Source organism: Chinchilla lanigera, unplaced genomic scaffold (genome assembly GCF_000276665.1).
Source record: "Chinchilla lanigera isolate Chin_1 unplaced genomic scaffold, ChiLan1.0 scaffold00003, whole genome shotgun sequence".
Classification (NCBI taxonomy): domain Eukaryota; kingdom Metazoa; phylum Chordata; class Mammalia; order Rodentia; family Chinchillidae; genus Chinchilla; species Chinchilla lanigera.
The window spans coordinates 9154231-9181914 of record NW_004955404.1 but is presented as its reverse complement, the minus strand read 5'-3'; the positions used below and the strand labels follow the sequence as shown (position 1 = coordinate 9181914).

General features: G+C 37.3%; 1 protein-coding gene across 2 annotated transcripts in view; it reads right to left on the bottom strand.

The window, feature by feature from the left end:
• The window catches only part of Fgf14 (fibroblast growth factor 14), a 625574-nt gene that overhangs the window by 148003 nt on the left and 449887 nt on the right, over positions 1-27684 (bottom strand). For both annotated transcript variants that reach the window (XM_005374032.2, XM_005374033.2), the window contains exons 2-3: positions 7443-7553; positions 1922-2025 (exon numbers count right to left, since the gene is read on the bottom strand). In XM_005374032.2, coding sequence (XP_005374089.1) covers positions 1922-2025; positions 7443-7553 — 215 coding nt within the window. The remainder of the gene's footprint in view (positions 1-1921; positions 2026-7442; positions 7554-27684) is intronic.

The window sequence follows — 27684 nt, the reverse complement described above, 5'->3', positions numbered from 1 at the left end:
CAGGATTGCACTTCAGGGACCTTAGGTAAGGGCTGGAGAATCAGGAGGGCCTGGGCCTTTTTTTGGCATACCATGAAAGGAATCCACAGCCAGCATCTCACTTCTCTTTGACAGGGTTTCCCAAATTTACTGAGGAAATAGATCACATTTCATGGGAGGCCTCCTGAGAATGTTTCTGCTCCAGATATTTATGGAGTATATGTTTAGATACCGATTTTTGGTGCTATTTAATGAGAAGAGACTTTTAAATACTTAATATAAAAATGATGTGCAAATGTAATAAAAGTATATTCTAAAACATTTAGGACTTTAATCTATTGATTTATGCTCAAAGACTAGAACAAGGATGCACTTTTAAGACTTTATTGCTTGGAGCTGCAGAAGAAATGCAATCTAACTGTATTATAATGTATGAATACAGCACAACTAATAAAAATTATTAGGAAATAGATAACATTCCAGTAGCTCTTATATGGAGGGAGAAATGCTTTACTTTTAAAAAAAGGTTAGCATGAAACAGACTTGCTTAGATTTGCATGAACACATTTCAAAACTAGAAATAGTTATTTTTTTAGTATAATACTTGCACATTTCAAAACTAGAAATACTTGTTTTTCTAGTATAATACTTGTACCATTTGAATGATCATTTTTAAAATAAGTACAGTCAGGGCTTGGGATTTAGCTCAGCGGCAAAGCGCCTGCCTAGCAAGTGCAAGGTCGTGAGTTCAGTTCCTGGTACCGGAGAAAAACAACAACAACAACAAAAATAAAATAAAAAATAAAATAAGTACAGTCAACCTTCTCTGTCCACAGGCTCAGCATGTGTGGATTCAGATCAAAAGTATTTTAAAAATTGTTTCTGTGTGGAATCTATAAAGACTTTCCATTTTGTCATTATATCCTAAGCAATATACTATTGCAACTATTTATATAACATTCGCATCATATTAGGTAGTATAAGTAATCTAGAGGTGATTAAAGCACACAAGAGGATTGTGGCAGGTTGTAGAGACATACTGTGTCATTTTACATAAAGGAGTCTGTAGCCACAGATTTTGGTATCCATAGGGGATCCTGGAATCTATCCTCAATACGTACTAAGAGACAGATGTACGCTCTTTTTTTCTCTTTTTAGAATCCACATCAATTGTCTCTTTACATATTTTTATACTTCTCATATAAATGAGATCAAATGCCATATATGGAATGTAAGACAGTAAATACCACTGAAATGGAGACCAAACATGGCCACAAGAGGCGTGAGTGCAGTGGGAGGGATGGATGGGCAAAGAAGAGATGGGGATCAAAAGTGACAATTTCCGTTAGACTGGAGAAATAAGTTTCAGGGATCAGTTGCACTGTGTGGTGACCACAGTTAATAACAATGTCTTGTGCATCCCAAAATTATTTAAGAATAGAGTTTGACATTCTCACTACAAAATAATATGTTTATAAGGTGATAGATATGTGAATAAGTTAGATAAAATTTTTCAGTGATCAAAACATTACATTGTGCACACAATTTTTCACAAATATGTCAATTAAAAATAAATTAATAGAAAATGCATGAGAATAATAAAAAATTTGCAAGAAATTCTCTAAGACAAGTGCATTTCTAAGTGGAAATAGAAGAGATTATATTTGCATCAACCATTTCAAAATTGATCAATCTTCTACAAACTGGGTCCTTCTTTAAAACATGGCAAACATGTAGTTCAAGATGATACTATCTTCCTGTAGATGTATTCATTACCAAACTTTGATGAATAATGAACAAATAGCTCCTACAGCATTCAAATAAAGATCAAGCACTAAAACAAAATCTCAGAACCTATAGGACCTCCTGGTGGTTTTTGCTGCCGTTGCTATTGTTTTACAGACGTGGAACAAACAGCCAAGCTCTCTGGCACGTTACTTACTGATGGGTAGAGGTAACCTTCTGCGTTCATGGCTATATACAACCCTGTCTTCACTCCCTGGATGGCAACGACACGCAGTCCCACTGGGATGAGGTTGAACAGTGCTGTGAAGATAAAGGGGGTCCACAGTGAATGGGCAGGAAGCAGCCAAGCATTGCCGTAACGTTTTCCCCTCTCTCTTCTTTTACTTCAGAAAAATAATCTTTATTCTTACTGTTGGAGAAGTTCTGACCAAAGAACTTTTATTTTTCCTCACAATAAGAAAGATTCTGCTGAGTGTAAAATTAACACTTCACCTTTAATTTGTAAATCTTCTCAGCAACTTTGCTACAACCTTTTGAAGAGGCGCTGGTGTCATAAAGAGAACCAATCCTGTAATCACGGTTCTAGTATCACAGTCTCTGACACCATTAGACTCCCAAAGAAATCAGCTGTGAAGATTCTCAGAGAGCAGAAGCTGAAGAGCCCAGTGTTTATTCTCATTTTTTATATAGAAGGTGTCATTTGTCCCTGCAAGATAGTGTGGGCCAGAAGTGCAGGAGGTAATTCCAAAACTAAATTACCCTGCAGAACCAATATGACATGCAAGCAGGGCCACGCAGAGAGGTGCACCTGCCAAAAGGCTAAATTTAGTAAGAGCTAATCACGGCAAATGGCATGGAAATTATAAATACACAATTTTCTTTATTAATATTTTATAAAGCTATGAATATATGCTAAAGTAAGAGGAGAAAAGAGTTCGGTTTTTCCCACTTAATAGATAAAATCCATTTATATTTCCATGTTTTGTTTCTTCCCTTGTTAATAAAGTGTTTTTATGTATTTTTCACAGTGCAGATAGCAATGGTATAATTGATTTTTTAAATATTAAAACCCCAAAAGTGCATTTCCAGGCCAGGGTATATGTTCACTTAGTGGGGATTTTTGCCATCATTTGGAGTGATAGCTGCTTGATGATTTTGGAGATTTTATTATAGATACTTTTATAACAGAACTGTTAGTTATCCACAGAAAACTTGCCCTCTCTCACTCAAGGTCCTCTTAACTAAAATCTAATTATGAGCGATAGGACCAGGCCAGAACAGATATTAAGAGCACTAACGTTTTATTGAAGTACATGTTTAAGTAAAATATCTAATGTTAGGCTTTCAACTGTATTTCATAGAAGTCAAATCACTTGCAATGTGGGCAATTCTGACTTCATTCTGAGTCTACTCAGAACATAATTAAAAACTGACTCTATAAGTTGTGTTCTATTTTATAATCAGGGACATGATTTCTCTTAGTAAGGTGGAGAAGGTTACATGCTCTCTTCCAATGATTATATACTACTGTTCCCAAGATCTCAAGGTTTCTGTACTCAAGTTCTAGAATGCCTGAACAGTATTATTTTCCTTGTATTTAAACAGGATGTGTACGGTAGAAAAATTCCTGATGTGCAAAATTTTGACATAAAAACATAATCATATTTCTGTCTATTCAACCTATTCTAACCTAACAAATTCAAACAATTATCTAAACTTCATATATGGCTAGTGGTATTTGTAGATAACCATACATTTGATATAAGCCAGAATACTAAATTTCTAGAATTCAAGCATATCATGACCTTGCCAAAATAATGTGGCATGAGAAACAAAAATTCTAGAATCCAGTCTAAAGTATCCATAGTTAAAAAGTACATTATTATCCCAAGATCTTTGTAAGGACCTGGATTATAAAAATCAAGTTAGTATTTTCACTACAATAACAAAATATAAACCATAAAACCACTGTAATGTGGAGGACCTTCCACGCTGACCAGGATGAGTTTGTCTTTCAATGAAAACTGCAGGTACATTAAGAAATTATATTTTTCTACTCTCTGTGAATTTTATGTAGCTGTAAAGCAATAACACAAAGTCTAGGGCAATAAAAATAATGAAGATATTCCTACAACTTTGTTTATTCTGTGGAGTTCTCTAGCTTCCATGTAAGAGATTTCCAGCCCTAGTTAATCATTAAAACTGCTTATGTTCATAAAATAAAATGGGCAAGGCCCACTTCAGATCTGTTAAAACAGAATCCTCAGGGGTTGGGCTTAGGGTGTAAGAAAGTTTTTTAAAAACTTCTCAAATGAGCCTAACATGCAATCCAGGAAATGGGATCCAAAAACCTGCAGGGTGGTGTGACAGTTGTCATCCATTAAGCTACCAAGCTCATAATTTGTAGAATAAGGGGGACTGTTTTCAAGGTTTTAACACTGCCCATAGAAATTATTATTGCACTGATAACTATACAGTCCAATCCTACTCAATCTCATAATGGGAACAATGAGGTAAAGTTTGAGAACACAGGAAAAAAATGTTGTTACCAAAAGTAAACCAGAAGGAAGGGAAACAAAAGCACTCCTAATAAAATATGGTAGTCGGCAGTAATGCTAACATTTAGGCAAATTGTAAAGGTATTCCCATAACTCTGGAAATGAATATGGTGATGGAGTCTTCTGTGAGGTCACTTCCTTTGTGAAGATCTTTCTAGGACACATGGCAGCCAATGATAAGCAGCTAAGTAGCTTCCCCACAGGACCATTCTCTCATCAATCATTTTCTTGCCATTTTTCCTTCCTAGAGATCTCTAGAGCTCAGGCTACAACCCCAGGGGCCACTCAGTGGCCTTTCTGCCTCTTCTCAATGCATCTCAGCTTCTTTGCAAGAGTAGACGAGTAGGGTACTTCAGACTATTCCTTCTAAATAAACCCATAGTTAGCGGGAAATGTGTCTTCATGGTGAACTACACTCAAGCACTGAGCTCGAAGATTTGAAGGTCCAAGCTCCAATCTTCTCATTTGATGACTTAGAGTGACTGAGGAGTTTTAAGTTATTTCTCATTATTTCTCCTATTTACAGATGGCTTGTGTTCAGAAAATGTTTTCCAAGAAAGGAAGTGTATTTATGAATTACTACACCACTCTCCATCTCAAACCAAAGGGGCTCCACACTAACTTATACCTAGATGCTTCTCTCTTAAAAAAAAACTTGCTAATTTCTCTGTCAGTATGAAATGTCAGGATTTCTAATGCTTAACCACTTAGCACTAAAAAATTCTTTTCAGTGCTAAGACTATGAAGACTACCATAATTAATGATGAGGAAAAAATAATCTTAAAATTCACCTTAAAATGATGGTGTTCAATTTTAAAAAAAGAGATAGTACACAAAAGGGGAGTTAATTAGTAACTTCCTATGCATTTACAAATCTGCTTTAATTCTGGAAATTTCTATTAAATTTTACAATTATACAATGTGTGCAGCCCTCAGAATAGAACCATCATCTCAGCCTCTTTATGTCTTTGCAAATTTTGAAACAGTAGCAAAACTGAGTTGAAGTGCACATAAAATGCAAAATCATGTGCAAGAAAAGAAGCATGTGCGCATGTGCATGCGTGCATGCATGTGCAGTCTAGACCTGCACCTCCGTAATGTAGGAAAGGTTGTGCTGCTTCTTCATTGTGAAGCAGTGTGCTCTTAGAAGACAAAGTATACTTGATACTTCTCAGTGTGATACTGGGTATCAACATTAAAGATAAGCAATTTGTTTAACATTACACCACCCCCCTGAAAAAAAAGAAGAAAAAAGCTAAGGAGAAATACATAAAACCTTTGTTTAAAGGAAATTATTTTGTTTATGCAGTCTAATGAAGCAAGATTTTTGTACTGTTGGAGCTTATTTCTTTCTTGAAAACTTTTTTTCATAATATGGATAAAGTCACTCTCATCTGCTCAGTCTTTCAGGGAATCATGGTTCCTACAGTGAGCAGAGTTATGAAAAGCTCTTTCCTGTGGCTTATTAGATTCTGACCAGTGATGATCGGGACCCATTGAAGACATCAGAGCTCTGGAACTGCTAAGCTTCCTAGCCCCCACAACTATAAGGCGTGAGGAAAAAATTCTCTTTGGGTCAAAAAATGAAAAAGGAGTTAAAAGTGGCAAAAAGAGACAGTAGCTAGATATAGATATAAATATAATATTATATACAGATATGTTAAATATCTATATGCAATATGCGTATCTATATATAGATATATCTATATCTATTATATAATAGATATACATATTAGCTTGAATCATAAAATAATTGATATCTTTCTCAGACAAAAGTGATAAAGTACTGATCGTTCATAAAGGTCTAACCTATAAGAAAATCCCAACAAGCAAACAGTCTCTGACTCTGGTCTTATGAACAAAACATCTCCTCTTTATCCCTGTGCTTGAATTCTACCCTTCTATTTTCATAAATGAAAACAGAATAAAATGAAATCAACACATCAATAGTATGAAACAGAAATTAAAGGGAAAATATAGTGGAAAGAAAGGAGATGAAAAATTGAAAAGGAAGAAAATGTAGATAAAAAAGAAACAAGACAAGATGTAGTAAAAATAAAAAGTGAAGCAATCGTGAAATCTAAGAGAAGCAAACACAATGTTTAGAAACATTATGATTTTTAACATAAAAACACCAATCATAAAAATAGCCTTTTTATATCCTTAGCAGCTCTCAGAATCTGCTACTAAACACTTGATTAATAGAACTTTAAACAAAGTCCTCATAATTTGATCATACATATTCAAATCCTCCCTTCTTTTTATGGAATGATCTTCTCTATGTGAAAGACTAAATGTTAAATGGATGGAAACATTCTTATCTACTCCTGATGCACTGGGAATATTCCCTGTGATAAAATATGTCTAATAAATCTTTATGTTTTTGCTCTTCACTGACTCTTTCCAGTGAAAGGTGTGTCTATTTTAGAATTACTCTTAATTTAGAAGAAATCAGATGGCAGTAGAAACAGGTAATGTGACTGGAAACACGGCTAAGTTAGGAAGGACACTGGGGCATCAGCCACACCCTACATAGAAAAGTAAAATGTGAAGAAATAATAAAGACAGACATTATTATTATGGAAAATGTGTAGAGTTTTAATAAATTATCACAAACCCAACTCTGTAAAGTAGTTAAACATTTTGAACAATATATGTATTCAGAAGTATATAGTCTGACCTTCTGTATGGAAGAAAGATGTTTTCTTTCTTGAGTGCAAAAATTCTTTTGAAAAATTATACAGCATTTCTCTTATCTGACACAAATTAATTCTTATAGCTCTGGAACTTCCATAGGATTGTTAAGAAACTATAGGTCTAGTAAAATAATACAGCCGAAGGAAATGTGTTCAGTTTTCAACTTAATACACTAGTGTACTTACTAGATTTTTATAATAATGAGATTAAAAGTGACAGTAATTCTCTGTGTCTGACAACTGTGTGAAGAACTTCAGAGACTGACTTAAAATTATGCGACAGGTTTCATCTCTGCATTAGTATTTCCTCCTGTGTGGTCTTAGTGACATTGGGAATGCTAACCTAGCATGTAGCCTTTGTAAAAATGAACCAACATTACTGTTTGCAAATGCATCTTTAAAAGGCAGTGGCAGTGTCTGTCCCCCCAGCTGTGCTCCCTGGTGTCCCACAGCTGTCACTTACTGGAATTGGTGCTGTCATCCTTGGTTCCATCGAGAGCTCCATCGGGGTGCATTTGCAAGTAGTAGCCTTGCCTGCAATATAACCTGGTCACTATACCCTTGAGCTGCGGATCTGAAAAGCAAACATAGTCACCATAAGCCTCACGATGTGGCAAGGTACAGTTTCTTTTCTTTTTCTTTTTTCTCAGAAGTAAAGGACATTTTATACAAGTAGCATATTTATTTTACATCTCTGAGATTCCCGTTTGTCAAATTCAGGGTATACAAGTCATACAAGCTAAAGAAAATGCAGTAGTAAGCAATAGAAAATGGGCTCTTTTATGAAACTAATGTATATGTATTTAAATTAATCATTAAAACTTTTAAATTAGTCAAACTGTTCATGATTACTTTAAGGTGTAATTAATGTAAGCTGATATTATCATTCAGGATGGCATATCAGGAGTTTCATAAAGGCTTTTAAATGGAGCTTTCATTTTCCTTAAATTGACAAGTAACCCCAAAATGTGAGAAACCTGCATTCTTTAAAACTTTATGCTAATATTTGATACACATTCTTAGAAATAGTTCCAGTTCGCAGAATGTTCCTGATGTCCAACGTGTCAGCCCCCCAACTTGCAGGGAAGAATCTATGATATTTTCACAAGCTCCATGGAGAAATGGAACACTGTTTCCACATGCAAGGTGAGCCTTGACAGCAGACCAGCACAGAGGTCTGGGGATGTGGTTCAGTATAAGAACATGTGCTTTGCATGAGCAAAGGGCCTAGGTTCCTCTTGCAGCACCAAAATAAACAATAAACAAAGAGAACAAAAGTTTAAAATTGTGCCTTATCCAAGGAAGTCAGCGCTGAGGCCGAATTCTGGGCAAGTTAGAGAAATTAACTGGGTAAACCCATTTATGTAACTAAAACAGTCCTTATAGCAAATGGAATCTGATTTTTGATGAACAGGAGCAAAGAGTACTGGAAGTGGATCATAACGCAAAGGGAGCTCACATGTCACTGACTTCATCTGATGATTCATAGAAAAGATAGCTGCCATAGTTAACCAGTGCTTCGTGAAAAGCCCATTGAATCTTTGAAAATAAATATTTGCATGTGATTTTTTCAAAGCCATCTCCACCCCAGGCCTAAATTTGATGTGGGGCATGGCAATCCTCACTATGGCAACTGGCTTTTCTCTACAGCAGCTGAATGGGACATGCAAAAGCAATCGTGCTGTCCAAACAGCAGGAAGGTACTGAAGGAGGAAACCCCGCCTTTCATAAACAACAGAAAAAAACACGGAACTGTAAACGGATGGACACAAACAGCACACGGGCAAAAATCTCCAAGATGCCCCCAAAGAGAATATCCTCAGGTGTCTGATTAACCATTGAGAAGTGAAAAGGAGTGCCAGCACCCGCCACTGTTTCGTACATGGTGTGATACCGGGAAAAACTTCTGCAAAATAACTCCTGAACACACTCTCTCACAGCATCAGGGGACTGAACCTGTCAGGATACAGATGTGTATAAATGACTAGGATTTTAAACAGCAGTGCCTAAGTGATCGTTAACAATGTGTTACATAAGCTTCTTATTCCATAGTATCTAACTTTCAAAGTCACATAATTTTAAAATGTGTATTAGTGAAAATTTTTTATTGTACTTTCATCTGCTCATTCTCTAGTAAAAAAGACTGGCTATCAGTTCCGTCTACTGGCGAAAGACTTCTTTTCTGAGTTTTGGTGGCTATTATTTATGCTTTTCTCTGAAAATAGGAAGCATGTACAAGAAGACAGCAAAAGTGGAAAAAAGTAAGGGACAATTTCTTGATTGCATGAAAACAGAATCTGAGAGACTGACAATATTTCCGTAAAACCTTTATGTTCTGATGTCACTTATTTTTAAATAATTCTAAGGCAATAAAAAGACTTCTGTCTACTCGCAGGCTCTCTCACACTACTAGACCATACCTCATTTCTGTTAAGGGAGTAAAAATAATCTGTGAAATGCTGTTTTAGAGCTCTCACTTAATTTCCAAAACAAAAAAAAAAAAAAACAAACTAAAAAACTCTGATTTGATTATGTAGTTTCACAGTACTTGATATATTTATTTTGAAAAATCATAACATTGTGTTCTTCTTGGGTGCCATTGTTCTAAGAAAATTATAAAATTATTTCAATGGCTCCTCGCCACAGATCTAGTAGGGAGCCAATTTTGAGGATGAGAGAATTGAGACACGGAGCAATTAAGTAATTTGACGAAGGACACATAAGTAACACGCGCAAGGTTGAAGGCTGACAAGGAACATCTAACTCTGGATTCTGGCTACAAAGAGTGGTCTCCATAAAGTGAACAATTAATCTAAAACATCTTAAGAATCTAAAATAAGATGTGAATCAATCTTTGAAGAAAAGAAAAGCCCAATGTTGCATGAGTTAGCCACATTTGTGTCTAAACCTGAATCTTCCAAACTCAGAGGTGAATATATGATGCAAAAACATAATAGAAAGCTAGAAAAGATCAAAGCTCCTGAAAATCTCTTCTAATATTCACCCACTTTATCATTTGTCACATACCCAGTAAATGTGTTCCCTTGTGAAGCCCTCACCATAGGAGCAAATGCGATAGAGTAAGTAGAAAGCTTCCTCCAGTATTCCTTTCACCCAGCTCTTGCATCCACCAACTCCAGCCAGCAGATATTTCTACCTCGGATTTTAGTATTTGTGCTGATATTGTCAGTCCCCTAAACATCCCCTTATTATTTTGTTCCACCCGATGCACTATTCAGTCCCGTTGTATGCTTCGTCCCAAGGTCTCCCACTCCTCTCCCTTTTGATATTTTCACTGTCCCATTCCCTTGCTAGATGGTATCCCAGCTGCAGTCTGCCTCTTCCAACCCATCTGATGCGGAAATGTGAATTATGAACCCACACCACAGGAGGAGGACCCATCTTATCTGCTGGCCTTGTTTACAACTTCCTCTACCCCACTCTCTGGGAGAAGCCTCTTTTAGGCCTCTGTAGATGGTCTACAAGAATTCCATAATCTCCACCTTTACCTTGTTCCCTTTACCTTACTGTCTCAAATATGCCCACCTGCACATCAGTGCCGCTTGCACACCTGCATGGGTACGAAGACACACGCTCACATCTTTACCTAGTTAACTCCTTTTCCTCCTCCCCAAATCTGGGTCCATTAATACTTCATTTTCTTGGGAGCACTTTCGTGACACTCTAGACAAGGGCAGTTTCATCCTTTAGATACTTTCATGGCAGCATTCATCACAAGTTTGACTTATTTTTAAATATTAAAATTACTTAATTTTGAAACAGTCTCAATACATTGAAAATATAGAAAATAATAAGTGTACAACGTGCAACCATATACCTACCACTGCTACTAAACAGATGTTAAGTCCTTCATTATAATTCATAATTATAATTCAGCATTGTTTGTGCAATTGTGTGATTAATGCCTCCTTCACAATCTGGATTGCAATTTTCATACAGAAATTCAAATGTAATGGAGAAAGGGAATTTAGAGGAGAAGAGAAGAAGTCAGGAGGGAAAGGGACTAAAAAAAGAATCAAGCTGTTTTATGTACATGTACCCCCACTTCAAGATTACTATAAACTGCATGTACTAATAAAAGCTAAGATAAATTAAAATGTGTGACATTATTCACCATTATATACCAAAGTTCTAAGTAAACAGGAGTGATATTGTTTACCATTACATATCAAGATCCTAGGTAAATAGAAGTGCATTAGATATTTGTTGAATGAGTACTGTCAAAGGAGTAGTAAACTATTATGTAGTTTTATGTATTGCAGGTAAGAATGCGAATCCAAGAGAGCACTTACAGTTAAGCCTGGAAGTGTCCATGTCTTTACCAGACGCTAGCGCACTCCAAGCCTCTAACTTAATGATAAATTCTAAGTGCTACAAAGCTTTGTGTAAAACAGAAGTTAACATAAGCATGAAATGTAAAAACACTATTAAGGAAAAGGGATATGAGAGATAAAACACCAAAATGTTAAATTTACTGTATTTTGATGGTAATTGGAATAGTTCACCATTTATTTTTTGGTTCATTTTCTATCATGAAGGCATTCTCATTTTGTCATAAAATGCAGATGTTTTAATAAAATCTATTAATTATTTTGACAAAGAATGAGTAAAAATAACACTTCACACATACTTGTGAATAACATTGCTGTGGTATACGCAAGTGACTCAAAGCCCACCCTAATGTGGTTCAGTAACTGGTCCAATTTTTCAAGGATTCTAATTATTTTCGTGCATAGTTATATATCCATATTCACTGGAACTTTTCACTATAAAGGTGGCCACTCTGTAACGTGGCCATTTATGGCTTAAATTCACCTTTTCAAACAATTAAAACAACAAAAAACTCTTTTCCCCTAATACCAGAGATTTACAACTAAACCATAGAAGAAAAAAATACATAGAGAAAATATCTATATCACTTATGGGACATCAGAAAAAGGCATGACAAAGCTCTAGATCTGTGACTAAGAAAATATAACTGTTCACTTTTCCACCCTACTCCAATTCTCTACATGTGCTGGCCAGCTTCCCTCCATATTATTTCATGTCACTGTGAGGGAAAAATTGCAGAAAGGGGATCAAAAAGGTCTCATATAGGTGCCACCTGTGCAGGACCCACACAAGGTGGCAACCAGAAAAGCAGTTACTTCCAAAGCAAAGGCGTCCGAAGTGGGATGCCTCTCCCCAAGCGGGTGCAAGGCCATGCTTTGAAGCCTGAGGATGCAATAGTAAACTTCTGAGTTTGTCTTACCCTAAATGAGACAGAAGGCAAGCTTTGATGGTGATTGAACATATGAACTGGCATCAGGACCTTCAGGGGGCCTTTCCGGTCACCAGAGGCAGGTTGGAGCATGTTATAACAAATCTGAGAGTCACACAGGAACAACGCTCTCATTCACTTATTCCCTGTGTTTTGCCAAGTTTTCAAAGTTTGTGTGTTTCTGGTTAGGGAGATATGTAAGCTATATCACGTACTAACATTAGGATGGTTTAAGGAAGAAAAATCCCACACAGATGATAAGGATTGAAGACGATATTTATAAAATTAACAAAAAAACCTCACCAAGCAAAAAGCAAAGATGACGCTTTCTCCTGTATGGATTAGGTAGTTAAAACAAATACACAAATAAGTAAAAAAATACATGATATGTTCTAGGGCTTGGGTGTAGCGCAGTGGTAGAGTCCTCGGCTAGCATGGGTGATACCCTGTGTTCAGTCCCTAGCACTGCAACAAAACAAAATAGCAAAACAAGCCACAACAGCAGAAATAAATGAGCTGTTCAATCTAACATGAAGTCAGCCAAGACAGTTTGAAAATGTTAGGACAATCCAAAATAAATCTGGTATGGTAACAACAGGATGTCACCCTAAATGAATTTTATGCCTTGACATATGAAGTACTGAAATAGTACATGTGAAGCAATCTTATACAAGGAGGTCCATGGTCATGTTTGCATTAAACCATCAGGGTAACAAGGCTTGTGTGATATCCCTCTAGGACATTTTAAAGATGTGCTCTATAAATAGAAAACACTTGGGTCTTCAATATAAATATTTTCCAAACTTCTACAACTTAGGTCCCGAATGAATAATTGAAAAATTAGTAAATATATTAAGCTTTACACTTATATTCTAGCTACTTATACAAAAAATGCAAAATAATTTTCAACCCCCAATATGCAAGAGTTACCCATCTTCTAAAACACTATGCAATCAAGATATCCATTCTGCTTAAGAAAATATGAGAAAATAGTCTCTGCTCTTTGTCTTAATTTCCTTTCTCCTTCATTTTTAAATTTTCAATTTACTATACCTGCTCATTTTGCCAAAAATGCTTTGAAGATACTCCTTGCATGAAACTCTGTGCTAATTATGCTCTATGACATTAATTAAAATAGAAATAATGAAAGCTTACATGCATACATATCAAGAAAAAAGAGATGTTTCAAAATCTATTACCTTCAACAGTCAGAATTGAAAGAAATGCAAATCAGTCCAGCTGCCTTCAGATATAGGGGGAAACTGCCGACTTTTTTAATTAAAACAATTACTGTCTTAGAAGTAGGTTCAATTAAATCAATCACTGTCATAAAGTTTTCTCATGGAAAGTGAAAATTGACAAAAGAGAAGTCAAGGTAAAGCATTGAATAATGTATGCATTTTACTCACTATTTAATAGAAAAGGTACAATATAGCCTCTATGGCAAAAGCATTAATGTATATACATCACAGAGTGTGTGTTTATATACACATAAATCTTAGTATTAACAGTGTATCAGTGTAGGTCCTTTGATGTTACTCTTCCATGAACTAAACCAACACAAGTTTTATGGGATTAAAAACTTTTAGAATGTATATATTTTTATAGAAAAACTGTTGCAGATCTAATTAGATGTTGGTACTCCTAGTAGCAGAAAATATTATTGTCGATAGTTTGCTAAAAACTATGAGTTACCTTATAACCAACCATAAAAATAGACTGTATACAGGAAGTCCCCCAAAGCCTGAGCAGAAAAAGGGTGGGGTAAGGATGTCAAGAAAAATGATAACTAAAGCTAAAGACGCGGGATAATTCACTCTCTTACCACCCTTATCCCTTAAAATGACACTCAGTTTCTTCTAGCGGACCCATGACTAACTACCTCTAGAACTCTCCTCCGGGAACCTCTCTCAAGTCATTTCCAAGCCACTGCCCAAAGAACCGCCCCCACATAACATACTGTTACTGTTACCCTGCCCAGTCCTGTAGCGCCTGTGTGAATTACCTGGATTTCTACCCACTCTGCTCCCTACTTGTGTTTATCTCTGAGAACAAGACATCTGTAGGCCAGACTGTCCTTTTCAGGTGGTTCAGCTGAAACTAGTTGGATCTGTGATGACTGCTAGTATAAACACCAATCAATGACTACATTCATTATAATCCCATCCGTATGCTAAATGACACACCCCCCAGGGCCAGGACAGTTCACAACTGTAGCGAGAACAACCAAAGTGAGTCATAAAAGGATAAGAGGTAGTGCCCGAATTTCAAACACACACACACACACACACACACACACACACACACACACACACACACACAAACTACTCTTCATCTTTTAGTCTATCCCTCACATTCATTTCGTTTACCTTGTGTCTATAACCTCCTGATTGAGGGAGAGCTGGATTTGCAGCTTAATCACCTATTTCTCTTCTTGGACAATAATATAATCTCTTTTACTGCTTTACAGTGCTCAGGCTTGAGTTTGGCTTCACAAGTCCAAGAAGAAAAAAGAACCCAGTTTGGGATTAGGAATTGGTAACATGTGTCCAATTCTGACTGCTGCTTTTACCACGACAAAGGCCTCTTTACCTTTCTTGGCCTGTCAGAATCCTATACCTGCAGGCATTAGAGGAGAACCTTACATCAGAAACAGTTCCTGCACTCAAAACACTTGCTGAAGTTGCAGCTAGAACGTAATACCCACTTTGAACCAGAAGACCTATGAAGGTCCCAGAAGCAAGGTCTCTCAGATCTTCTCCTGCTTCTGTCTCTCACCTCATTTTGTCCCCTGAAGTCAGTCACAGACACCAAAATTCCTCTTCCCCAAGGCAATTCATACAAAGTAGCACTCCTGAGCTCCAAGCCATAGAGCCTACAAAGATCACTCCCTTCTTCCTGAAGGCCATCCTTCCAGAGGAGTCCTGCCCCATTCCTAGGAGGAAAGAATGCCACACAGGCCTGAAGAACCTGAGCACACAGGCCTTGCTGCCTATTGCCATTAGATTGGATTCTTCATCCAACCTGATTGATTTCTACATAGCCTTTCAATCTTCGTAGAACCTAAGTGGAAAAGGAAATAATTTCTCAGGGTCTTTTCGGTTCCTCATTTCTGAAGGTTCCCACATCATGTACAAGTTTAGTTACTTAAGTTCATTATGTTTTCCTTTTGTTAAATTATCTTTTGTTATAAGATCCTTGGTTATGAGCCTTTTGCTTATAAGAAATGGATCATACCTTTCTGTCCTGTCAATTGAGGGAGGCTGGAAAAATTGATAAAATAGCTCTGTGTCCATTAGCCACATGTTAAATTAGTAGCTTTGCATGTCTTCCTCCCATGCAAATACATTATAAATCCTTTGATAATTTACATAATGGGTTAGTCAAAATAGTCCATCACTGATTTGCACAAAAAAATGGCCAAATATATTTATATTGCTTTTTAAAGAACCTCTATATAAGGTCCAAATGTTTTTCAAAGTGAAATGTATTTTTTAATATACTTGTTTAAGAGTTAGAGGGAAAGAGCATGTTTGAGATAAAGGAAAGTGTGCGGTTTGAATTGGAAACACCAACAAATTTAACTTTTTTAACCAGAACTATTGTGGCCTTAAAGTTCCCTCTTGGTAAAGTATATTGAGATAATAACTGTGTAGAGCCCCCATTTTGGAAAAAAAGAGGGAAGAGTTCATTAAAAGGAAGGCAGATGGTAAGAATCCTGCTTAAGCTGTGTCTTTTAGATCCAAGCAACAGATCCAACAACAGTATTTCAGGAATTCAGGGATGAATTGTCTCTACTTTAAATATAGGATGTCTAAAAGCTCCACAAGGAATACAATATTTGAATCTCATGTAGAAAAGCATTGCTTCCCAACACTAATTCATAACAAAATTCTCTAATTATCAGACCATAAAGTGTCAGCCATATTAGAACTCCCATGGACCCAGCATTACCCAGAGTTGGACCTTAAGTTAATCAAAATGTTGAATCTATTGTTCTATCTTATTTATTCATTACACAATGATAAATAACTGTATAATTATATATTGTGTACACTGGCCACTAATTTATTCTTACTGAATTGCAATTACATATTTTTAAATTTAAATCATGAGTACTAATTGTATAATTGCAGAAGATGATAATACACAAAATTCTTGTGCGTATTTAAACAAAAATTACAATGTGCACTTCAGGGTCCATGTTTGAGAGCCACATCAACCAATTATTGTTATTACACAGAGTGAAAGCTACCCAGACTATGCACTATGCCAGAGATTTTTAGTTTTTGCATGATTGTGTTTTTGCCTTGCCAGAATACAGGAGTGCTTGTGCAAAGAAGTGCTCATCTCTCTCTTCCTCAGTGAGCTAGTGTGTCAGTCACTGAGGTATCTCCAGCATTCACAGATGGGGCCACATTACTCAACTTCAAATCTTTTCTATGTCAGTGACACTGGTTTCTGAAAGACACTGAAAATTACCTTGAGGAACTATTATGTATTCTTACACTAAATATTAGGAAAGACCGTGCTGACAGTGGACAACACAAATACTTCCTAGATGCTTAAGCAAGTATCTAAGCATTTTAATTAAACTTTAAAGGCTATTAAGACACACAAAGAGTGGAACGTGAGATACTTTAGCTCAATTGTTACTTAAAATTCATTTTGAACTGTACATATAAATTGTCTACTTTTGTCCCCATTTTCAGATAAGAATCTCAAATAAGTGTCCAAATTCTTATCAACATATTTTGCAATTACCAAAAATTCTGGGATTTTTCATTGAATTATCCATAATATAAAATACTGATTCAGCCAACCTCTAAACATTTAATGACAAATCCTTTCTATCTCCTTTTCCTAGGGTTTTGCATTAAGAAGAAAAACACTGTGACAATAATAACTGCAGACCTTCTTGAAGTATGTGATCCTGAAAGGAACCTGTATAATCTTGAAATTCACAAGATTGAATTTCAATCTCTATTGGTCACAATAGAGACCCCCACACACATACCCACACACAGAAACCAAGGTTATATTGAAAATAATTGTCAAGTTCTGGGGCATTGAAAAGAGTAAAACTAAGTGTTTTGCCTCAGTTTAGAACAAATTCAGCCTGTCTGAAATCTGTCTCACATAATAGATCTTGAAAACCAGATCTGAAAAGGACAAACTATTTCCAACTTAACTACATTCCAGAACAAGCTTAAGCAAAACTATTCAGTATCCTAAAAGACAAAATTCAAAATACTAGGGGACCAATTTTAAAAATTACCAGCATATAAGGTGGCAGGGAGATGTGACTTCTAGCAAGGAGAAAGAAAAATCATAAATGAGTTAGAGTTTCCTCAAATGTTAGGAGGTTAGATACGATATTCAATCAGTATAACTACATTTCATACATTAGAAAGTTGACTACAAATTTAGGGATATAAAGTAGCTAAAGGAGCTTCTAGAGATAAAACTATTATTTGTGAAATACAAAATAAACTGCACAGGGATAAGATTAAAGACAATGAGTAATTGTAAAAAAGTAATGATGAACTTGAAGACATAGCAGCAGAAATGATTCCAACTGATACTCAGGGAAAAACAGAATTGAAACAAACAAATAAAGAAACAAATACCAGAACTTTGGGGAGCTTTGAGGTAACTTCAAGCAACAATATATTTCATTAGAATCTCCAGATGAGAATATTAAAAGGCAGAAAAGAAAAAAATAGTTAAATAAATAATGGTTGGAAATTTTCTAAAATGACCACAAATACATGCTAAAAATTCAAATAACTCAATGAATTTGAAGATTAGAAAATGAAAGAAAACAACACTGAGCCTCAATGGTACAGAGTAAATCTTTTCTTTTTAACCTCTCCTAGGAAAAGAAGTTGCCTTAGTTACAAAGAAACAAAGATAAGCAAGACAGCAGATTTCTTGTTTGAAACAATCAAGCAAGAAGATGATGGAGCACACTTTACAGCACGGAAAGTAAAACGTTAATGTCATTTAAAAATTCTAAACCCAAATAAAATATCATTGAAAACCAAAGGTATAAGGAAGATATGTTAGCATGGCACAGAAAGAATCTGTATTGACAGACCTTCATTGCAAGAAATGTTAAACAAAGTCTTTAAGGACAGGGGAAATTATGCCTGAAAAAATTTAGATCTAAACAGAGTATTTGTGATGATAAATGCATAGGTCAATATTTGTATAAGTTTTCTGTTATTTGCATCTCTTTTAAAAATTGAATATCTAAGCAAAATAATAACCTGAAATGTACAATGTATAAGAACATAGTAAAAATACCAGAAGAATGGAAATGTGCAATAATGAAACATATGCCATATATACTAAAGCTTCTGACATCATCTAGAAATTCTCAAACTCTTTTTTCAACAACAGGGCTAGCATTTTCATTTTTACTGCTTCTTAGATATGACACTAGAAACATGCTCCATTGACCAAAACATTAATGACCTGAACTTGATAAAAATTCAAAACTTCTCTTCCAAAGAACTAGAGAATATAAATACAAGCATACTGGTGAAGATATTATTATAGTTAATATCTGATGAAAAGCTTTTGTCCTCAAATATCTAAAGACTTCAAGCAATAGTAAGAAAGCTAGTATTACAATTAAAAACATAGGCAAACAAACTTTTTAACCAGGCACTACGTGAGGATGGTGAAGCACATAAGAAAACACAGCAGCACAAGCCATTAAGGAAATAAAAACCAAAAGCATAATGTCTACATATATTATAATGATGAAAATTTAAAAAGAATGGTCATGTTGATCACTGAGCTGGATATGGGTAAACTAGACATGCCATACACTGTTGGAACATAAGGCGTTCCAACCATTTCGGGAAACAGCCATCAGATTCTCCGAAGTTCAACAATAACCTAGTACACCACCTAGCTGTTCCACACCTTGTTGTTTAGTTAATGTAAATAAAATTATATGTCCACATAAAACCACATACATGAATTTTCAAGCAGCTTTATTTGTAACAGCCTAAAACTGGAAAAATAAAAAAGTCCATTCAGTTGATAAGTGGATAAACAGTGGTAGTTCAAACAGTAGAGTACTATCAGCAGAAAAGGAAGGAATGGGCTATTTAGGAGATGTCATAAAATGAGTGAATTAAAATATGTATATGGAATGAGAGGCTACCTAACGTATAATTCTATCTACATAATTTTTTATACTCAGTGTTAATACATAATGACATAAACAGGATCTGTGATTAGAGTCCAGTGAAAGGGCAAAAGGGCAGGAGCTGAAAAGCCTGAGGAGCACCCAGGGGGTCAGGGAAGCTTCTGGAGTGATGTTCCCGCTCCAAATCTTGAATGTAGTAATGACATACATACTGCTAGTAGACAGATAACAGCTTAAAGATAGAGATGACAGGGATACACTCTGAATAGTGCATTAGATGACTGTGTCATTATGTGAACATCATTAAATGTATGCACCAGTATAAGATGGATCTAACATGACTGAGACCATAGTAGAATATTATGGGACCTCTGTGTATAAAATTTATTAAGTGGCACATAGTTGCATATATTAATCTGTGTGTGAAAGTTTTTTAAATTATATATTTTAAATGATAGAAATAAATATAACATGCTAATAGTTAAAATATTTCAATAAAGTATAAACTATATTTCAAAGCAGAGACTTTCCAATAAAAAATGAATCAACTCATAATAATTAAGGAGTTAATTCACTGAGGACATAACAATTCTGGATGTTTACTCTTTTGCTAAAAATTTCATATACATGATACAAAGCCTCATAGAACTTAAATGTAAAAACAAAAATCTGAAATTATGATAAAAAATCAAGTGTATTCTCAAAATCTATACAGTAAATGAAAAATTCAAAAGGATACAGAAAAATGTCTAAGACTTGGAATATTACTGTTTGATGTAATGTGTACAGTTAATACACTCACTTGAATTACAACATGGTAAGACTGACTTCTACTTTCAGAAACTAGAAACAGAATTCCCTAAAATTAAGGACTCTGAAAAGCAGTGACTGTTTAACTCATTCACAGTCTATACACAATCAGTCAGACCTCGTGTGGATCATTTCCATTTGCTCTCCAGCTATTATGAAACATAGCTATCCTGAAACATATCCTCCAGCTATCCTGAAACATAGGATTAGCATGACAGAAATTAAGGTGCTCCAGAACGAAGGGCATCCACTGAAATTAAAATGCATTATTAGTTAATATTTTCAACATCAAAACCTTTCAGGGAAAGTTATATCGCAATCAAGATCTTGCATTAACCATGAAAACAAGAATTACAGCAGATGAACAGTTTGATTAGCTTTCTTAAAAGCAAGTGTAGCGCAACAAGCGGGGAAGTTGGGGGAAAAGCATAATAAAGGTATTTTCAATTTTTAGCGTGCATTTTGCTTTAGGGTCAGGAAACCTACCCCTAGTGTTTTGTTTTTCTTTTAAACATGGAAATAAGCAGGACAGACAGAGGATGAATTTGAGAATATAAGCGCACATGACAAAGATTAATTAGTACATTATTTAGAGTTGACGATCACACGTTTAAGAAACTACTTGAGAGCAGGGGTAGAACTCACTTGGCCAGCTCATCTCTAGAAACACTCAGACCCCTCTGCGTAATGGATAGAGTTGGCTGGAGAGCTGGAAATAAAACTGACACCTCGTTTAGGTTTGTTTCATGTAGGGAAGTATTGACATCTGAAGCCTGCTCCTTGTCAAGCTTTTCTCCCACAAATCTGTCTTCTAGCTGCTCCTAAAATGAGATGGGTGTGACAGACACTCTGGTTAACAATGCTTCCCTCTGCAGAACCACCAGAATATCAGCATAAGGAGAAGGAAGAAGACATCAGAGAAATACACTCACCCAAGAAGACATAGGCACTTTCTACCAGAGAGGAAAAACGTTTCAGCCAGAGGCTATGAGGACAAAAAATTCCTGAAAACTGATGTGAAAGTTCCTTGGAAGATGATATAGAAGATTAGTGCTGAGTTTAGAGATGAGTCCTATGTGTATCAGAACCCAAGGTTTCTATATATTTTGCCATCAGAACGTAATGCTTATCCACCATTTTTCATAAAGGCTTAACATGAATACAAGTTCATAACAATTTCCTCAACAAATACTATACCATACATCAGCAATTAAATTTTTTTAGTACGATCAAGGAGATACATCAAGGAGATAGATATATCTGGAAAATAAGAGGAGAAATTCTTCCCATGTCCTATTTGTGGGTGTTTTGAAAAGCCATGATATTTAACCAGCTTGGTTGGCAGACATTTACTGGGCATCTATTTTCTCCCAGACTGCTTGCTAGGAGCTAAGGGGAGTTAATAGCCAAAGTAGATGATTGTTACTGGCTCTAAGCCTCAGTAGGCCACCAGTGTGATACAGACCCTAAAACAAGGGGGCCACATCAACAGAAAGCTAAAATCTATAGTTAATCAGAGAAGAAATAAGAATAATTGCCGTCATTTCCTGGGCACATACTCTGGGCCAGAAACTGTTCTTACACTTTATAGTAAGTCATTTAATCCTCACAGCAACTTGATTCTGTTTTATTAGTGTATGTTAGCAATATTTAATATTGAGGATCATTTGGGGGACCTCATATGTACTTATAACACAGCTTGATAGTTTATAATCATTTAACTCTTTCTCCTGTGACTGCTGCATTCCCTGACCCTCTTGACCTCTGCAAAAGGTGTGCCTTCTTAATTCCTACCATCTCACAATCTCTCCTTTATTTTACTCATTTATATTTTTAAGTTTCTCATATGGGAGAAACCAAGCAATATTTAACTTTCCATGTTTGACTTATTTCATTTAGCACTATGGGCTCAAGTTCTATCCATTTTTCTGTGAATGATATGATTTTATTCTTCACTGTGATTGAATAACCTCCCATTGTGTATAAATACCTTGAAAGATGATGTAGACGTTAGTCTTGGGTCCTGTGTATATCAGAGCCCAAGGCTGTTATGTATTTTCCCATCAGAAAGTGATGTCTATCCACCATTTTTATTGATAAAGGCCTAGAATAAATATGTTTCTTTATTCATTCATCTATGGATGGACATCTAGACTGTTTATAGAGCTTAGCTATAGTGTACATGGGCATGCAGCGTTCATTATGCTATGGCGTCCTAATGCCTTATAATCTCCATATTATCACAGCAATGTTTAGAGGAGGGTAACGTGGCTCACTTTACAGATGAAGAAAAGGAGGCACAGGGCCACCATGTAACTTTCCTGAGACCTACACAGTAAGGAGACCAGACAGCTTACTTTGCTCAAAGCTCCAGCACCTTGTCCATGTCTACTCAGCTCTGCCTACAGGGAGGACCCTGTGTTCTCAGACCCCAAGGGACTAGTGGAAGGCATAGTCTGAGAGCCATCAGCAGATGACAGGAGAGTGACTGACCTGGCGGGTCTAGGAAAAAATGTAATACAGAGTGCTTAATCTGATAATGGTGAAAATATCATCTTCCGATGCCCTGGGAGGTGTCATGAAAAGAGAGAGTAGAATTATTCAACGTTGCTTCACAAGACAGAATTAGGACAAATACGGAGAGTGACAGCAAGACTGAACAAAAATAAGGACAGTGACTGTCATCTCCTTGGTCACTGCTAGATTCCAGATGCCTAGAACAGAGTCCGTCACAGAGTGGAGCCTAGCGATGAAGCTCAACAAAAATGGAGGACTTTCCGTCACTCTTCACTGTCCAGAGAAAGAAAGAGCCCTCTCTCACATAGTAATGAGTTCCCTGGTCCTGAAAGCATTCAAAAAGAGATCAGGAGAGATTTGCTGCCTTGTAGGCTCTCATTTCAGACTTGTTTTGAAAAAAGTCATTTACTCAAAGGTGCAAAGCAAATAACATGAGCAAAAAGTGGAAGTCCACTACCATGTGAAGCACTTAGGACCCGTCACACCCTACCTGCCCCCCGCGGTACACACAGAAGTTTACACACACGTGCACACACACACACACGCATGTGCAAGCACACAGGCTCTGCTTCTGCCCTCCCCAGAGGCTCGGCCATGTGTAATTAGTAAGCAAGGCGGAGGCAGGAGGGAGAAGAGCAAATTACTTCTTATCAAGCTGTTCATGGAAAACAGACAGACCTTGCTTATTAGAGCAAAAGTTTAAAAATATGGAAATCTGTAGCAGTTGAAAGTTTGAGAATGTTTTGATACCTCTTAAAGCAAACTGTGAGATGTGGAGCTGTAGACAAGCCAGGCCTACTTTGAAGGGAGTGAGAGCTACTCAGATCTGGGAGAAAATCTGCATTTCATTATGGATTCCATTTTCAGGTTTTTGTCTCTCATTTTTTGTGTGTTTCAAAATTTTCCTTTTAAGTCTATTTACATAGGCACAGGGTGGTAATTTAGGATGCAATCTAGCTGTTTGCTGGGATGTGTTTTCAGGATGCAGAGTGGAAGGGAGGAAGGGGAGTGGGGAGCAGGTTGGGAAACACAGCCTCCTCCTGGGGTTCCCCCACCTCCTCCAGGAGTGTCTGCGTCATGCATCCTGAATGCCTTTATTTATACTGAAGTTGTGCTGCATAGCTTTGGCAGCAGATTTGTATTTTTATTTTTATAAAGAGTAAAAACTGCATGGAAAGGCACCCCTCAGCATGCTGGCCCAGGTGGTTACTAAATTTTGGATCTCTAGGAACTTTTACACTTTTACATCTCTCCTTCACACTCTTTTCTATGCATTTGAAAAGTGCACTTGGTTGTGTTTCCAAATTCTCAAATCCAAAATTCTGAACTTTCTCTGTCAAGAATGCCAATATTTGTACGTGTGGCTGCATACACACAAATATGTGCGTGAACTTAAATTTTGTGCTTTGGTGTTGGAATCATTTTTAAAATTCTGTGACTTTAGCGATTCAAGATGATTCCTGCTGTCAGTTCCACAGGAGATTAATTTAAGTAATTTTTTAATCAAGTTTAGTCTGTCGCTTAATGATGGGAGCACATGTAACAAGATCATTAAAAGAGAACAACAAAGCCTTACATCCCTGTCAACATTTCTCTAAATTGTGCCAATGCAGTTAAACAAATTAGCATCCCCTGATCAATTCAAAGGCAGAGAACTTTAAAAGACGGCTTCTTTTCAAGATTACCTTCTGAAGGACAGCAGCACTTCTTAAAGAGATGCGTTTCTACTTATTCATGTAGTACGGTGTGATAGACTCAAAGGGAGGCTGAGCCGTGCGGCCACTGAAGGCGGAAGTTGAGTTTCTAACCCTTGGTACTTCAGAGTCAGTGTCTGTGGAGACTGGGTCTTTAAAGAGTAAGTGAGGAGTGTAAGTGAGGCGGGTTGGATGCGGTGCTAATCCAGTGTGACCGGATTTTCTTATGTGAAGAAGCAGTCAGGACACAGATGATTACAGAACTGCTGAAGACACAGGGCGAAGATACTCATCTGCGAGCCACGGAGACAGGCCTCAGGAGAAACCAACCCTCCTGATACCTTGATCTCGGCCTTCTGGCATTTCCACATTTCTGTTGTTTCTTCAGATAAAGAAAGAGAAAGGAGGTGAAGCCATGAACTCTTTGACCTCAGAATATTCAGTGCACATTCTTTTGATGTATACTCCAGCTCATGTAATATAGGGAGAAAACTATATCTAAGAACACATGTAATTTTCCTACCCTTGCTCCATTAATGAAGGTGAATTTGATTCCAAATCCTGCATTCAAACTCTGGGGATATCTCTGTTCTGAGGTACTGCTTTGCCTACACATATGCATTTTTATTATACATGACTTTATTCAAAATACCTCCGATGCATCTACATTTGTCAAACACGGCCCTGAAGGAAAGCTAGCTTCATTATCTCCTGATTATCAAATGATCTTCCCTGTCAGGAAACAGTCTTCATCAGGTATTTGAACAAACTATATTCATTGAGTACTAAAATTTAAGTCTGTAGAGCATACAAAGCAAAAGCAAAAACAAGATGAAAGACACGGTTCCTCTCAAGCGAAAGATGCCTTAATTTAGTTCAGATATGAATCTTGACTTATGTCAGGGCCTGAACAAAGGCAGCAAGTGCTGTGTGTGGACCTCAGTGCTGTCCTTGGAGGTCTGGGGCATTCTTGTAGCATGCCTTTGCAGCCCAGCGCATGCACATTTGTGGGGTACCAATAAGCTCCATGTGTAGCAAGCACCCCAGAGGAAACACTGCGGCTGTGGGATGGACTGATGTTCACCACCAGGACTTTAGTGCAATCTTTCTATCTGCTCTGCTCCACAGTGTCCTAAGGAGAACCACGCCATGTGTGCCTGGCGCGTCTGAGCTCTCCCACAGAAATGAAGATGTGTCTGGAGGTCATTTCAGGGAGGCAGAACTTGAAACAAAATTGGAGCTGAAAGAAAACTTTCAAATCTCAGAGAAGACCGCATAAAACAGGCTACAAGGATACAGCTTGTAACAACGCTCCCCTCCCACATAGGCTTGAAGTTGGAACCGAAGGTTTCCCAGTCTGAGAACAGAATTATACTCCTGTGCATTCAGGAATGCAGACAGCTCGGCAAGACCCCTCAGTGAGGGCTGCCCTGGTGACAGGTGCCCCCCTCAGGAAAGTCTGGGCCAAGAGGGGCAGGGGCTTCTCCAGGTCCTCTGCTCGATGCCTGCAGGACTGACTGTCCCTGGGATGGGGCTTGAGGTGAAGAGAAAAGGGACCTTTAGAAGGGGCTAGATGGACGCAGCTTGCTAAGCTGAAAAGAGACCTACTCTGAGGATCCTGTTTTCCCACCCGTAAGAGGACAAGGGGAGAACTGCACAATCAAGGTAGGGCGGATAAGTGAAGGTAGGGCCACGGAATCAGATCAGGCATCTACTGTCTGAAAACAACATTACCATAACTAAAGCACGGAAGCAGGTAAAGAAAATGTGGTGTTTCTACACAGTGGAGTACTATTCAACCATAAAGAAGGGTAAATTTGGGGAAAACAGATGGATCTTGAGACCAGAATACTAAGAAAAATAAATCAGAAGGTTAAATATTATGTGGTTTCGCTAATATGAGAGACTCAAAATATAAATAATTTAGAGAACAAAATAAAAGAGAGACGGTAGGAAGCAGAGAGGCAGACTGTGGAGGCGGGGAGGGGATCAGGAACAGAGAAGAAAGGGTGGGAGCGCAGGGGTAAAAATGACCCGGATGGGGAATGAAAGGTACCGATTCTCCAAGACAAGTGTGCTTATTATGTGTCACAAACACTTACTAATGATTTTTAAAAATATATTAAATGGTGAAAAAATAAACAACTGTTTCTGGAACGTGCTAGAGGCTCAGTAGCTGAGGTTCACTTTTCCTCCCCTTTTGCCATTTATTTTCACTGCTCCTTTCGGAGGAATTTAAATTGGGATTCCTAATCTCCAAACCTTTTGCAAAATTGGCAACAACACAACGAGGTGGTATTTGCGGGGAGATGGGCTACACTGTGTTCTGTGCCTCTTCTACAGGGGCACCCTCCGGTGACCGCCCTCTAGACGCCTGGGCGCTCACAAAGCACTAGGTCGGCCCCTTCCTAACTGAGTGGAAAGTGATGCCAGAGTCCAGATTTTCCCTCTACAGACGAGGCCACTTAGCCGCCCAGCGTTTGGATAGCAGCATCCTTCCGAAGTGCTCCCTCATGCCTAGGAAGCACACCAAAATGCATCCTCTCCATTTCTCACGAGGTGCTTCATACAGACCCCCACCAGGAGGCACCACGGCTTTAACAGTCCAGTAACAACAGCAGCCATGGTTTCCATGTGTGCGAAGTACCCTGCTAGGAATGTTACCAGAACTGCTTGACATCCTGCTTTAAAAGCCATGCACATCACTTATCACTTCTCTAATATTACTTATTGAAACATACACATAAACACATTAGATAGACAGATAGTCAGATTAGATAGATAGATAGATGATAGATAGATAGATCTAACCCAGTGTAGACTTTGACAATGTTCACACAGTTAACTTGTAAGTTTAGGTTTTGATCTCTATTTTCAAAGCTGCTATATACAATAGCAAAAGATAAGAAAATTTTCTTTTCTTCCATCGTTACAGAGCTATCCCCCAATGTGTGATTCAGATGAGAAATATCGGCAGTGGAGGAAGGTGAGGCATGGACGCTGCACACACGTGCACACTGAGCAGAGCTGCTCTGGAGGGAAGGAGAATGAAATGACGGTGAAGAGGCAGCTCCAGGTTACTGGAAAGATCCTACAAAATACCTAGTAAGAGAATAAGCAGTCAAGAACTAAGATAGCCAGAGTTTCAGTGACAAGTAAAAAATAATGAGTGGACAACTCAGTGAAAAGATGCAAAAGAAACACTTTCTTTTTTTTTTTTTTTTTTTCCGGTACCGGG